Source organism: Urocitellus parryii, chromosome 5 (genome assembly GCF_045843805.1).
Source record: "Urocitellus parryii isolate mUroPar1 chromosome 5, mUroPar1.hap1, whole genome shotgun sequence".
Classification (NCBI taxonomy): Eukaryota; Metazoa; Chordata; class Mammalia; order Rodentia; family Sciuridae; genus Urocitellus; species Urocitellus parryii.
The window spans coordinates 174,020,290-174,034,127 of record NC_135535.1 but is presented as its reverse complement, the minus strand read 5'-3'; the positions used below and the strand labels follow the sequence as shown (position 1 = coordinate 174,034,127).

The 13,838-nt window shown below is 41.8% G+C and overlaps 1 protein-coding gene across 2 annotated transcripts; it reads right to left on the bottom strand.

The window, feature by feature from the left end:
* Positions 1-308: 308 nt before the first annotated feature.
* Positions 309-13,083, bottom strand: LOC144254885 (protein IFIT1 homolog B-like). 2 transcript variants are annotated; one of them, XM_077798636.1, is made up of 2 exons: positions 13,034-13,083; positions 309-1,769 (listed from the first exon to the last, which is right to left on the bottom strand). In XM_077798636.1, exons 1-2 carry the CDS (start codon positions 13,036-13,038, stop codon positions 365-367), a joined length of 1,410 nt encoding a protein of 469 aa, XP_077654762.1. In that variant the 5' UTR covers positions 13,039-13,083; the 3' UTR covers positions 309-364. The 2 variants fall into 2 exon arrangements, with proteins under 2 accessions (XP_077654762.1, XP_077654761.1); XM_077798635.1 differs by lacking the exon at positions 13,034-13,083 and adding an exon at positions 10,299-10,372.
* Between the last annotated feature and the right edge of the window lie 755 nt (positions 13,084-13,838).

The window sequence follows — 13,838 nt, the reverse complement described above, 5'->3', positions numbered from 1 at the left end:
GCACCCCTTTCTGTTGAATTCTCCTTGGTCCAGGACAACAGCCTCACTGAAGGAGGAAGCAGTTCATTTCCAAGGCACAGTCATTAGGAAAAGGACCCTGGTTGATTCAGCAGCTGCAGGGTGTCAAACAGGATTTTCATCCAGGGCCAATGAGTGCAGGGATGCCAGGAGAGAGGATGGAGGCTCCTGGCCTAGGCACTAAGGAAGCATGGAGAAGGCAGGAGCAGGCAGGCAGGTGAGAGGGGATGTGCTGTCCCCATCTACTTTTTTATTTCCTCAGTTATATACTTTGGGAGGCAGCAAGCAGGGAAGCTTGTTGTTCTATTTAGTTGTGAGTAGATGAAGTGGGTGGTGGGGCCCTTCCTCAAACCACAGGGTTCAGCTGATCAGTGAGCCTCAGAGCCCTCTCATAGCATAGCAGGGCCTCCTTCACTTCCCCTTTTAATTCATGGCTGAGCCCCAGGAGGCTGACACTCTCCACAACACTCACATTCTGGTTCACATGGCTTTCAGCCAGTTTTTCTAAGGCACTTATAAGTTTTTTCCTGGCAAAGGACATTTCTGGTATCTTTAGACCTTTTAAATAATGGGTGATTGCTTTGTCTTCAGATTTCATGTGAAATTGTTGGAAACGGCCATAGCGGTGATGAATGTCTTGCTGTACGTGGTCAGCAAGGTTATCCATGCATAATGCTTTCTGAAAATATTCCTCTGCCAATCTGCACTGGCCTCTTTCTGCATACATTTCAGCCATGTAAACATAAGCCATCTCAAATCTTGGCTTTAATCTTACAGTCTCTTGGAATTCTTTTATAGCCAATTGAACCAATCTGTCCACATTTTCTCTTGTCTGCCTTCTATGGTTCACATTTCTCACATTCTTTACTTGAAACAGTTTTGCCCTGTAGCAAAGCCCTAACTGGTGATGTAGGGAGGCAGAGTTGGGTCTTGTCTCCAAGGCTTTCTTAAGGAGCTCAATAGCTTTATCCACACAGCCCTTTTTTCGGTAAAATTTGCTTGCATATTGAAAGACATAGGGCTGGGAGGATGTGCTGTTCAGAGCTTCCTCAATGTAGCCTTCTCCCTCCACTTCCTGTCCTACATCCTGAAGCTTCAGGGCAAGGAGAACCTTAACATATGCATCTTCTGGGTTTAACCTGAAAGCTGTCCTCAGGGGCTCTAGAGAAATTACGTTTTCATCATCATAATCCAGACGGAAGGAGGAGATGGCGAACCCCAGGCTGAATTCAGGGTTTTCAGGCTCCACTCTCAGAGCCCTTTCAAAGCAGGCCTTGGCCCACTCATAATTCTTTCTCCCACACTTCAGCATGGCCCATCCTTCCTCACACTCCATTTCAGGAAACTCCAGCCTGTAGCGGGAGGGACTTGCAAACTTCTTGCAAGTGTCCTCCACCTTGTCCAGGTAAGTCTGGGCTTCTGCCAATCTGCCCATGTGGTGATACACCCAGGCATAGTTGCCCCAGGTCACCAGGCTCCTCAGGTCTGCCTGCTCTGCGTGCTCCCTCTGGACCAAGTCTTCAGCTTCTCTCAAGCTCTGCAGGGCTCTCTCATCCTGGCCTTTCAGGTGCTTCACATAGGCCAGGAGGTTGTGAATCCCCACATTGTATCTGGTGTCTAGGAACTCAATCTCTTCCATGACCCTGCTTTCTAAATCCGGTATTGCATTGTCTTCAATTTTCAGCCCCCACGTGAAGTGACATCTCAACTGCCTCAGCTTGTCCTGCATCCCATGATCATCTGCATTCTCACTGTGAAACAAAAGTGGATTTTCTCTGTTAGGTGAGGAACAGCCATAAGGAAAACCCCAGGGAAACACCAACTACACCATTAGTGCAAACTGAAAGTTTCACCTGTATTCAGATTTTTAAAAAATAATTTTTAAAAATGTTTTAATTAGTTATACATGACAGTAGAATGCACATTGATACATCATATATAATGGAGTATAATTTTTCATTCTTATGGATTTCCATAATATAGAATTCTGCCAGTCTTACAGTTAATATGTGCACATAGGGTAATAATGTCTGATTCATTCTACTATCCTTCCTACCCACACACCTCTCCCCTCCATTCACTCTCTTCTACCTAATCTAAAGTAACTCTATTTTTCCATAGTGGTCCCATTGTGAAATAGCATGCATTTATCAGAGAAAACATTGAGCTTTTGATTTTTTGGTGTTGCCTTATTTCACTTATCATAATATTATATTCTCCAGTTCCGTTCTTCACTGGAAATGCCATATTTTATTCTTTTATAAAACTGATTAATAGTAACTTATATATATTATGTGTGTGTGTGTATGAATAAAAATGTGATGTAACAGACACTTCTTAAGAAAGGATATACAATAGACCATTTATTGATTCTTGATTTTACTGCTTGTGCTTCAGGAATCTCATTAAGGAAGTCAGACCCTAAGCTGACATGGTGAAGTTTTGGGCCTATTTTTCTTCTATTAGGCACAGGCTCTCTGCTCTAGTGCCTAAAAGGAAACTATCATTAACATGAAGGGAAAGCCCACAGAATGGAGAACATCTTTACTACACACACACATCAGACAGAGCACTAATATATAAAGACCTAATATATATATATATATATATATATATATATATATATATATATATATAAAGCACTAATATATAAAGACCTCAAAAAACTTAACATAAAAAAGTAAATAACCCAACCAATAAATGGGCTAAGGAACTGAACAGATGCTTCTCAGAAGAGGATATACAATAGACAATTTATTCATGCTTGATTTTACTTCTTGTTCTTTAGGAGTCTTGTTAAGGAAGCCAGGACCTAATCAGACATGTTGAAGATTTGGGACTATTTTTTCTTCTATTGGGTGCACGGTTTCTGATCTAATTCCTAGGTCCTTAATCCACTTTGAGTTGAGCTTTGTGCATGGTGAGAAATATTACTTTAATTTCATTTGGCTGCATGTGGATTTCTAGTTTTCCCAGAAACATTTACATTCAACTTCTCTAGTGTTTAGAGAAATGCAAATTAAAACTACTCTAAGATTTTGTCTCACATCAGAATGGTAATTATCAAGAATACAAGCAAAAATAAGTGTTAGCAAAGATGTGGGGAAAAAAGTACACTCATACATTGCTTGTGTCAAAGCAAATTGGTGCACATACTGTAGGAAGCAGTATGGAGATTCCATAGAAAATTGGAATGCACCACCATTTGACCCAGCTATCCCATTCCTCAGTCTATATCCAAAGGACTTAAAATCAGCATACTACAGTGATACAGCTATATCATTGTTCATAGCAGCTCAATTCACAATAGCTGAACTGTGGAACCAACCTAGATGCCCTTCAACAGATGAATGGATATATACACAATGGAAAATTACTCAGCATTAAAAGAGAATAAAATTATGGCATTTGCAGGTAAATGGAAGGAGCTGGAGAATATCATGCTAAGGAAAGTAATCCAATCCCAAAACCTAGAGGCTGAATGTACTGTCTGATAAGTGGATACTGATCCATAATGGGGGAGAGGTGGAGAATAGAGGAACACTGATTGCACAAAGCGGAGAGAGGGAAGGTGAGGGGACATGTGGGCAGGAACGATGGTGGAATGAGATGAACATCATTACCCTAGGTACATGTATGACTGCACATGTGGTAGTGACTCTACATTGTCTACAACCAGATAAATGAAAAGGTGTGCTCCTTTTGTGTAGTATTAATCAAAATGCATTGTTGTATCATGTATAACTAATTTGAACAAATTAAAACATAATCAATAGATGGGATGGGATTCAAACTAAAATGCTTCTTCTCAGAAAAAAAAATGATAACGTGAAGAGAGAGCGAACAGAAAGGGAGAAAATCATTACCACATGCACCTCTGATATATCTCCAAGATATATCAATAACTCAAACACTCTAACACCAAAAAAGTAAATAACCTAATCAATAAATGGACTCAGGAACTGAACAGACACTTCACAGGAGAACAAGTACAATTGATCAACAAATATATGAAAAGATGTTAAGCATCCTTAGCAATTAGAGAAATGCAAATCAAAACTACTCTAAGATTTCATCTAGTCCCAGTCAGAATGGCAATCTTCAAGAATACAAGCAAATATAAATGTTGGTGAGGATGTGGGGAACAGGCACACTCATACATTGCTGGAGGGCCTGCAAATTGCTGCAACCTTTATGGAAAGCAATGTGGAGATTCCTCAGAAAATGTGGCATGGAACCACCATTTGACCCAGCTATCTTCTCCTGGGTCCAAACCCAAAGGACTTAAAATCAGCATATAACAATGATGCAACTGCCGCAGTCTGGCTGGGCAGAAATCACTGAGCCTCCACAAAGCACTTGTATGTTCAAACAGGAAACTTTATTGCCTAAACTCCAACAGCACTCCACGCACCCTCCCTGGGAACTCTCCCGAACGCCACCCATGCGGCCCCTCTCAGGCACCCGACACCAACTGGAACTCCCACCACTGGAACTTCACCAACCAATGTGAACTCCCCAGGAATCCTCTCGAGAACTCCAAAGTAGTGGGCACCCGAGGTGGACAGCAGGGATCTATATACAATTTAATCAATCCAGCATCATCTTAATGGCTCGCCTCTCAACCATTACTTCTGGCAAAATGCCAGGGGCCATTCTGACACCACTGTGGCCTCAACATGAAAGGACATCAATGTATTTAGATCTTTAAGCTATGCATGAATAGTGATTGTAGTTTGCTTGGCTTCATAGCATTGTTCTGGCACATTCTAAGCCAGTCACCACTCCATTCTTTAGAATCACATTTGTAAAGTTATGATAACAATGGCACTTGTCACCCTGGCCTTTAGGAATATTAATAAGCGTACTTATGCAGAGCACATTCCATATCACATGCTATGTAAAAGGGTTTTATTTAACTATTACTAAAAAATAAAAAAGACTGATTAGAAATGCGAAGCTTTAGTGAACATTATCGACTTCGGGACTATAAACTGTGTGCATACAACAAATGAAGACCATTAATCTGAGAATAATATGTGAAAAAGGCTTTTATTTTCCCCCTGAGAAATGAACACAAGGCCTCATACATTCTAGGCAATAGTTCTACTACTAAACTACATCCCTAGCCATTTGTATTTTATTTTGATAGAAGGTCTTACTAAAATGCACAGACTGGGTTGCTCTTGGCATAGCCTCCTGATAGCTTGGAATTATACAAATCTGGAGCATGGATTTTTTTCCCTTAACTTTTTATTGGAAATAAATATAGCATGAAATGTAGTTGTGAGGAGATCCAGTGTATCTTATACCCAATTTCTGCAGTAATTATAACGTTTACGGCTCTAGTACAGTATCAACACAAGCTAATTGCTTTGGTTACCACAACATGTGTACAGCTCTACCATTCTTTCACAAAATAAACCTCTGAAAGCACCACACTGATGCAGATGAAGATCCACTACATCATCACCTCATGTACCCCTTAAAGTCCTACCAGTGGACGCCTCTGCTACATTCCTCAGAAATTCATAGCCCTGGGTAACTAAAACTTTGCTCTTTATGGCTGTTAATTTGTAATGTAAAGAAAGTCAGGTAAGTGGAGAATGTTATACAACAGGGTGGTTCAACACATAAAACTCATAATGTAAATGTTCATTAGCAGAGTCACAGAAAAAAGAGTCCATTTGCAGAAAACCCATCAATAACATTTCCCTCCCTGTCAGGATAACAGAAGGAAATGCCCTAACCCAATAAAGGTTGTATATGAAGTCCACAGCTAGTATCAACCTCAATGAAGAAACAATGAAAGCTTTTTCTCCAGCATCTGGACCAAGGTAAGGATTCTGGCTTTCACCTTTGCCAATTAACATAAATTATATGTACGAGAGTCTCAAGAGGCCACACAAGAACTGTTCCAACTACTAGACAAATGAAGCACAGGAGTAGAATGCAAAATCAGTACGCAAAACACAATGATCAATTCAAAAGAGATAAAAAAAACAATCCTATTTTCAATAGCATGGAGAAGAATGAAGAATAAACTCAATCGAGGAGGAAAAGGAGACTACACTGAGCACTGCAAGCAATTTTTGAAAGAAAGAAGACACACGGAGGAGTGAAAGACATCCCAAATTCATAGGCCAGACGCTTAATATTGCTAAGTCGTCAGTACTGCCCAAAATGAGCTACGGATTCAGGGCAATCCCTACCAACGTTCCACTGAAAGTTTCTTTCAGGAATAGAAAATTTCATCCTAAAATTCATGTGGTGTCTCAGTATATCATTAGTCAGGGTTCTCTGGAACAGAATGTTCTTTGGAATAGTTCTGTTCTCAGGAACAGAATCAACAGGAAGTATGATTTTAAAAAGGGGACTTATTAGGTTGGCTTATGCAGCCAGAAGCTGAATAGTCCACAATGGCCATCTGTAGGCTGGAGAGCTGGGAAAACCAGTAGCTGTGCAGTCCAAGAGGCTGAAGCCTCAGAACAAGAGGGATCAATGTTGCTATTCTAGTCTGAGCCCTAAGCCTCCTGGAGAATCAAGTGTCAGAATCTGCTTCAGAAAAGTAAAGAAGAGAGAGTCTGATATCCTCAGATATGGTACCAACAATCAAGAAGACTTTCAGGAAGAATCCAGCTTGCATCTGCTGCTGATTCTTTGTTCTTCCAACTTTTATTCCATTTAAGCCATCCTCCTATTGGAGGCTCTCCTTTTGGGTAGGCTATCCCACATTCCAATCATTCCTAGACTCATATCATGGACACACCCATAATCCTCAGCATCTCTTATCACAATCAAGTTGGCAATGCAGATTAACCATTACACAAAGGCACTGAGATTGCCAAAATAATCTTGTGAACAAAGAACAAAGCTAGACCTCTCACACTTTCTGATTTTAGAAGTGAATACAAAGCTATAGAAATCCAAACATTATGGTGTGGCCTAATCACCACATGAAAGATATAAGGAACACAAAGACCAAGAAAAGAGAGACCCTGGAAATAAACTCTTGTCTGTAGAGTTACATTAGTCAGCCCAGGCTGCCATAATAACAAAGAATGTGGTGGTAGAATTCTTCTCAGGGTTCTGGACGCTAGAATTGCAAGTAAAAGTGTGTGTCTATGGTACCTAGTAAGGGCTCTTTATAGAAGGCCACTGACTTAGAGATGGCCACATGAATTATTTATTTTTCAAATATTTTTTAGTTCAAGGTGGACACAATACCTTTATTTTGTTTATTCACATGTGGTGCTGAAAATTGAACCCTCACATATGGTAGGCAAGTGCGCTGCCACTGAGCCAAAACCCCAGCCCAGTGGCCACTTTCCTTGTACTTGACTTGGCCATCCCTCCCTGGCCCATGAATGCAGACAAGTTAGGTGTCTCTTCCCCAATTTCTAATGAAATTGATCCTGGAGAAGTAAGGCCTCATGCTATGTTTCCCCTTAATTTTTGCTATCTCCTTCGAGATCCTATCTCAAAAGAATGTCTCAGTATGGAGCCTATTTAGACAATTGAACTTAGTGATTTGGGGAGGGGACACAATTCATTTCAGAACTCTGGTGAAGCAATTTTTTGACAAGCATGTCAAGCCCACTCACTGGGATAAAGGACAGTCTTTACAACCAATGTTGTGGAAAAACCAGAACACCAGTTGTACAACATTGAGTTGGACCTTATTTAGTATACCAAATGACTCAAAATGAATTAAAAACCTAAATGTGAAACTAAAATAATAAAACTTGCAGAGGAAAATATAAGGGAAAAGCTTCTTGATATTGCATTTGGCAATGCTTTCTTGGCTATGACAACCAAACACAGGAAACAACAGAAAAAGAGATGAGTTGGACTTGACCAAAATGAAGAAATTTGTGCAGTAAAGGCCACCATCAACAGACTGATAAAAGAGCTCCCAGAACGATAGAAAATATTTGCAATCACCATCTGAAATTAGTGTATCTTTAGCATACTTTGATGCTCAAAACAATTGGAAACAGGTTTGAAAGCAACACTTGTGCATGGATGTTTATTGTAGCACTATATAGCCAAAGGTGACAACTGCACAAATGTTCATGAATTGATAAATGGATAAGCAGATGTCATATACCCACAGAACTGGATATTATTCAGCCATGGAAAGCAACAAAGGCTGATACATTTTACAATAGGGAAGAGCCTTTAAATCATGATGGTCCCCAAGTGTAGGTGTGTGTGCCTGTAATCAAGCTTATCAGGAGGCTGAGGCAGGGGGGCTGCAAGTCTGAGGCTACCCTGGGCAACTTAGTGAGAGCCCTTATCACAATATAATATGAAAAAGGGCTAGGAATGTAGCTCTATGGTAGAGTGCTTGCCTCACCTGAGAGAGGTCCTGGGTTCAATGTTCAGTGCTGCCCACTCCAAAAAAACAAATTTATGGCAGATGATGGAACACAGGACAAAAGGACATTGAAGTGTTCTACTTTTTTTTCTTCTTCTTCTTTGGTTTTGAGATTTCTCCTGAGTGTGATTGTAAACTCTTGTCCTGCTCTGATGTAACTCCATGGTATTTGTTCCTGGATATCTGCAGTGTGCCTTCAGGGGCTACTTCTTCATCCTGGTGTATAGCCCAATACCTGTGTGTCTGACCCATGACCAGGTGTCCCCTGTCCCCTCATGGCAAGCCTCTTTATACTGGAAAACCATCCAGTGGCTTCTGTTGGACCTTCTCTACCTTCTTCACAACAAAGTAACCACTCTCCACTGCAGACATGTCCATCAGGAGAGACACAGAGGCAGCCACTCCAAGTCACAGAGGAAATAACAGAAGCAAGTTCTCACTAACAGATCCCAGAGAAAAGACAGCAAGACCCCTTGCAGGGAGAACAGGAATTGGGGAGCTTCAGGGACACTGAAGCTTAACCAGTGGGTGGGAAGAAAAACAAGGAAGATGATAAATACCAGTAAATTTTAGACTTTGAAAAGTTAAAATGGCAAATTTTGTCCTAGTGCTATTTTATACACATTTTGTCGTGGCACATATTGAAATTCACATTAAACCATCAAAACAGAACAACTGATTAGGATGAAATCTGAAATGATGTCAGGAAACCACATGTAACTCTTTTGGAGAAACTGGCTTAACAGTTTAATACACTGTCTTACTCATATCTCAGCTCCACCTCCTATGGACTGGGTGATCCTAGCTTATCTAAGTCAGACAACACCTCTGTAAAATTAGGATAAAAAATTGCCTCATAGTTTACTTTTAAGGATTCAATGTAGTAATTTACAAAATAGTTTTAGAAAACAGATTAGCATTGAATAATTATTCTGAATGAGATAGCTACCTTGTATCCTTTGGTATTATTACTCTTTCTCATTTTAAATTATCAGTTCCAAGTTAATATTTGGCAGAGGGTTGACCTGTGGTTTTTCAGTTTCTGGAAATTCTGCCTCTTCCAAGTTTTTCCCAGAAGGGACATTTGCAAGTCAATATTAACTCAAAGAATTCTATCTGCTGATCTCAGGAGTTGCCTGATTCAAGATTCAGCTGGGACCATAGAGAAATTCCCATTGGGCCTTTCTGATAAGGAAGATGTGGATGTTCCTAAGCAGAGACCTCCAGCCAAGACCCATGCACAGGTAGATGCCAAGGACCTGCAGGTGATGGGCAGCCCCAGGAAACGTGATGTGCTCACCTTCAATCTACTCAGAGCTTCATCAGAGCTGGCCCCTCAGAAGGTGAGTTGAGGAGTCTCCGGAGGAAGGCCATGAGCCTCTCACCCCATCCCCACAGTATCTCCCCAGGCATCTGGGAGGCTCCATTGAACCTCACACTACTGTGTGGGTCCTTTCCCACCAAAATGAGGAGTGAGGAGAAAGAGATGTCTCTAACCTGACAAGCTGATCCCTTTTCCCTAGATGGGCAATAGTGTGAGGGAAAAGAATTTCTGATTCTGGGATCATTTTCTCTCTTCTTGTGAAACTCTTATCCTCTGTCCTACCCTTCTTCAGGGAATTGCATAAATGTAGCTATGTAAGTTCAACACAAATGAAAATGCTTACACTAATACAACAGCTTAGCTGTTTCTATAAATGCACTTGCATGTTACACACTCACAGACACACAGACACACAGACACACAGACACACAGACACACACACACACACATTAGTCTATGAACAGATACTCAAATAGAAAGTTTAGGATGCCTGAGAATCAACCTGTTGAGGTAGTATGGATTAATTTTGCTTCTAAACCTTTAGACAGGAGGGCAAAAAAGCAGAGAATTTCTCACCTCATGGTTGCTGTGAATGAGGATGCAGTTCTGCAGTTTTTTTAGTGGAGTGGGGTTTTCAGAGATCTGGTGATCTGTCTGTAAGTATTATCCTAATGAAACTCAGGACAAGGCTTTATAAGCAACAGATAATGTAATCTGCAGAAGTCTCCTTGCAATAGGAGAGTGGAATCTGAAAGTAGAAAGTGAAAGTGGAACGTTCCTGTCATAGAAACTAAACCTTAAGCAGAGATGGTGATTCCCTCTTTGTTTCTTTCAGAGAACTGGTTAAGAGAAGGCTGGTGACAGAGACTGTCCTGAGGTGTGAATTCCTTTTTCTCAGCCTGCAGGACCCTTGGGGTCAAGGACATGGGAGTTACTGCAGAGTCAGTCCCCTGAGACTATGGCAGCAGGACCTGTGAAAATGGCTGTGTGAACTTGGAGAAGTCATGCCTCCCCTCAGCTTCCTGTTTGCCCATCTGGAAACAGGGATTGTTTAGATATGGCATAGCATTATGTAATTCTCTGAATAGGATCTTATCCTAAATGTGCTGCCATTTTTGAGAGGTGTGCGTTCCTATGTATTGTGTCCTCATCATGTGGAAAGGCATAGTGAAGGAGAAGACCCCACTACATTGCAGATGGGAAGCACTGACTGGTGCATGGGTAGTGGGAGGTGGGAGAGAGAGAGAGAGAGAGAGAGAGAGAGAGAGAGAGAGAGAGAGAGAGAGAAGCACAAGATAGAGTGCCCAAGGTTATGTATCCAAAACCCACTCCCTCCTACTAGGCCTTGCCCACTACAGTTTCTACTGCCTCTTAATATCTCATTTAAATGATGAATCTGTGGACTAATCCACTTATGATATCAGAGTCCCCACAATCCCATCAATTGCAGAAAGAGTCACCTTTGAGCAATGCTGCATTGGGAATCAATCTTTCAAAACATGAGATTTTGGGGGGACATTTCTCTCTCTTGCTAGTTAATTTCACAGACTCAAGTTATTAAACATTCACAGAGAAAAATATTAAAAGTTCCCCACAAAGACCAAAACGGAAGACTCACAATGACAGGTTATTGGGCCCACCCCAGAGTTTATGAGCCAGCAGGTTTGGGGTGAAGCCTGGGAGACATTTCCAAAAAAGTTCCCAAATGCTGGTGATGCTGCTGTTCAAAACAAATTTCATAGTAATCACAATTTCCTAGGTCCTCAGAAGTCACAAACTCTGATTTGGGATAAATAATAATAAAACTTGTAGATGGGGAACATGATTCCATGGACTTCTTAACTGTACCACTTTGATTTTTTTGTTTCTTTTGGGTATTGGCCGCTGGGAGGTAGTCCTCAGAAATTAAAATGCATAACTCCATACTGCTTTCCAAATCATTTCTGTTTTACATAAAATAGCTAATTCTAAGTGCTTGTTTTTCCGGGATCACATAGAATTCCTGGAAAATATTGTTTCTCAGGAAATAGAAATAGTATTTTTTTTTTCAAAATAAACAACTTGAATAAAAAAAAAAAAGAAATTAAAATGCAGGAGGAGGAGAAAGTTCTGGTATTCATTCCCAGGCTCCCCTTGAACTATGCCTTAGCTTGGGGTGTTTTCCACCAAAGGCCTCTTGAGGAATCCGTTCTACACAGCTATAGCTAACCACCTCTCCAAGTCTGGTGACTGCTCCCTCCTCTTGCCCTGGTAGGCCCAGGGCCATCATGTAACCACTATCCTTAGCCCCCCAACAATCCATCTATCATCATCATTTGTTGGTTTCCTTGAACTTTGCCTACACCATCTTTCTTTCTTTTTCTTTTCTTTTTTTTTTTTTTTTTTTGGTACTGGGGTTTGAACTCAGGAGCCCTCAACCACTGAGCCATATCCCCAGCCCTATTTTGTATTTTATTTAGAGTCAGGGTCTCACTGAGTTGCTTAGTGCATCACTGTTGTTGAGCCTGGCTTTAAACTCACGATCCTCCTGCCTCAGCTTCCTTAGCTGTAAGGATTACAGGCATGCACCACTGTGCCTGGCTGCCTACACCATCTTAAATGGTCCCTGCTCCCCAGTTACCTGACTAGCGGGTGGAGGGAGGGTGCCTTAGTACCATGAGCATTAGTACTACAAGCAAGACATCTCTCTGAGGATGAGGACTGCCTAAGAATTGGCCCTTAAGGATGTTGGTAAAAATGGCTCCCAGAGCGCTTCTCTTCCAGAAGCTCAGGTCCATGAGTACTGAATGGCGCATGAACCATCACCTCCAATCCCTGTGAATGGCGCAAACTTTGAATGGCGCACCTCCAATCCCTGAAGTGGCTCGAACTCTCAGCCAATGAAGAAGTAACAGCCCACTTGCCTTGCTCCTCCTCATCCTGCGTTAAGCCCATAAATATCAACACTCTGTTCGTGTTCCTTCTCTTACTCTCTTACTCTCCCCTCTCCCCCCCATCTCTCTCCCCCCTCCCCACCTCTCTTCCCCTCCTCTCCCCCTCCCTCCCCTCCTCTCTCCCCCTCTCTCCCCTTCTCTTCTCTCTTCTCTTCTCTTCTCTTTTCTTCTCTTCTCTCTCTCTCTCTCTCCCCCTCCTCCTCATCTTCTCTTCTGCGACTGGCCGCTACAGTCCTGCTAATAAAATCTCAGACAGGTAAATGGTTGTTTTGGCTTGTTGAATTTATGGAGCTTTTTCCACCTTTCTTTACAAAGGAAAGTTTTAAAATTTCAAAGGACACAAAAATAAGGCCAACAAAACAGAAAAAAAGCCTTTACCTCATAGTCCTGGGAGACAGTTGGTGCTATCCAATGCTTTGGTTCAGGAGCCTCTCCCAGCTTTGTCCATGAGTACTAGGACTTCTGAGAAAAGCTCAGGATATAGGGGAGGGAACCTCAAGCGATTTTTCACACCCTGAAAGCCAAATTAAATTGGCAAGTTTCCATCTTGATTAAAGTAAAACAGGGAGAGATGGGAGGAGTCTGTCTCTGCTCAGATTACAAATATATGAATTTACACATCAATAGCCTTGGAAATATAGGTAACTGGATTTTAGGATGATACACAGTGTTGGGGCAAGACAGGTAGAGGACAGGGATGTCAATTCTAGTGGAGCAAGTCAGACTTTGTTGTTATTTGTTACTATCACATGTTCCCAGTCCAGTGGTTCTAGAAACATCCACAACGGAAACTTCTTAAATCAGGGTCAAAGGTTTATGCCTAGTGTAAGATCAGGCAAAGGGGGACAGTGACCAAAGGAGGCAGATTTAAAAAGGCTGCCTGATGAGGCTTTATTTGAAACTCACTCCTGTGGGTGACACTCGATCAGACCCACAGAATGGATAGGAGGAGGGTCTGAGGAGAAATCGCGTGGGAGCTCCACTGTACTGGGATTTTAGGGGGCTTAGGCAGGAAGGGAAGGGCTTGGGATAGGAAAAGGTGTTTTTAGAGTCCCTTATCCTGCCGGAGTTGGTGGGGGAGAGTCGGGGGAAGCTGGCTGAACTCCAGGATTGGCCAGGGGGGTCCTCCTGATGATTGACAGGCGTTAATCAGGAGATCCCACTGATAGGCATTCCTTTGGGT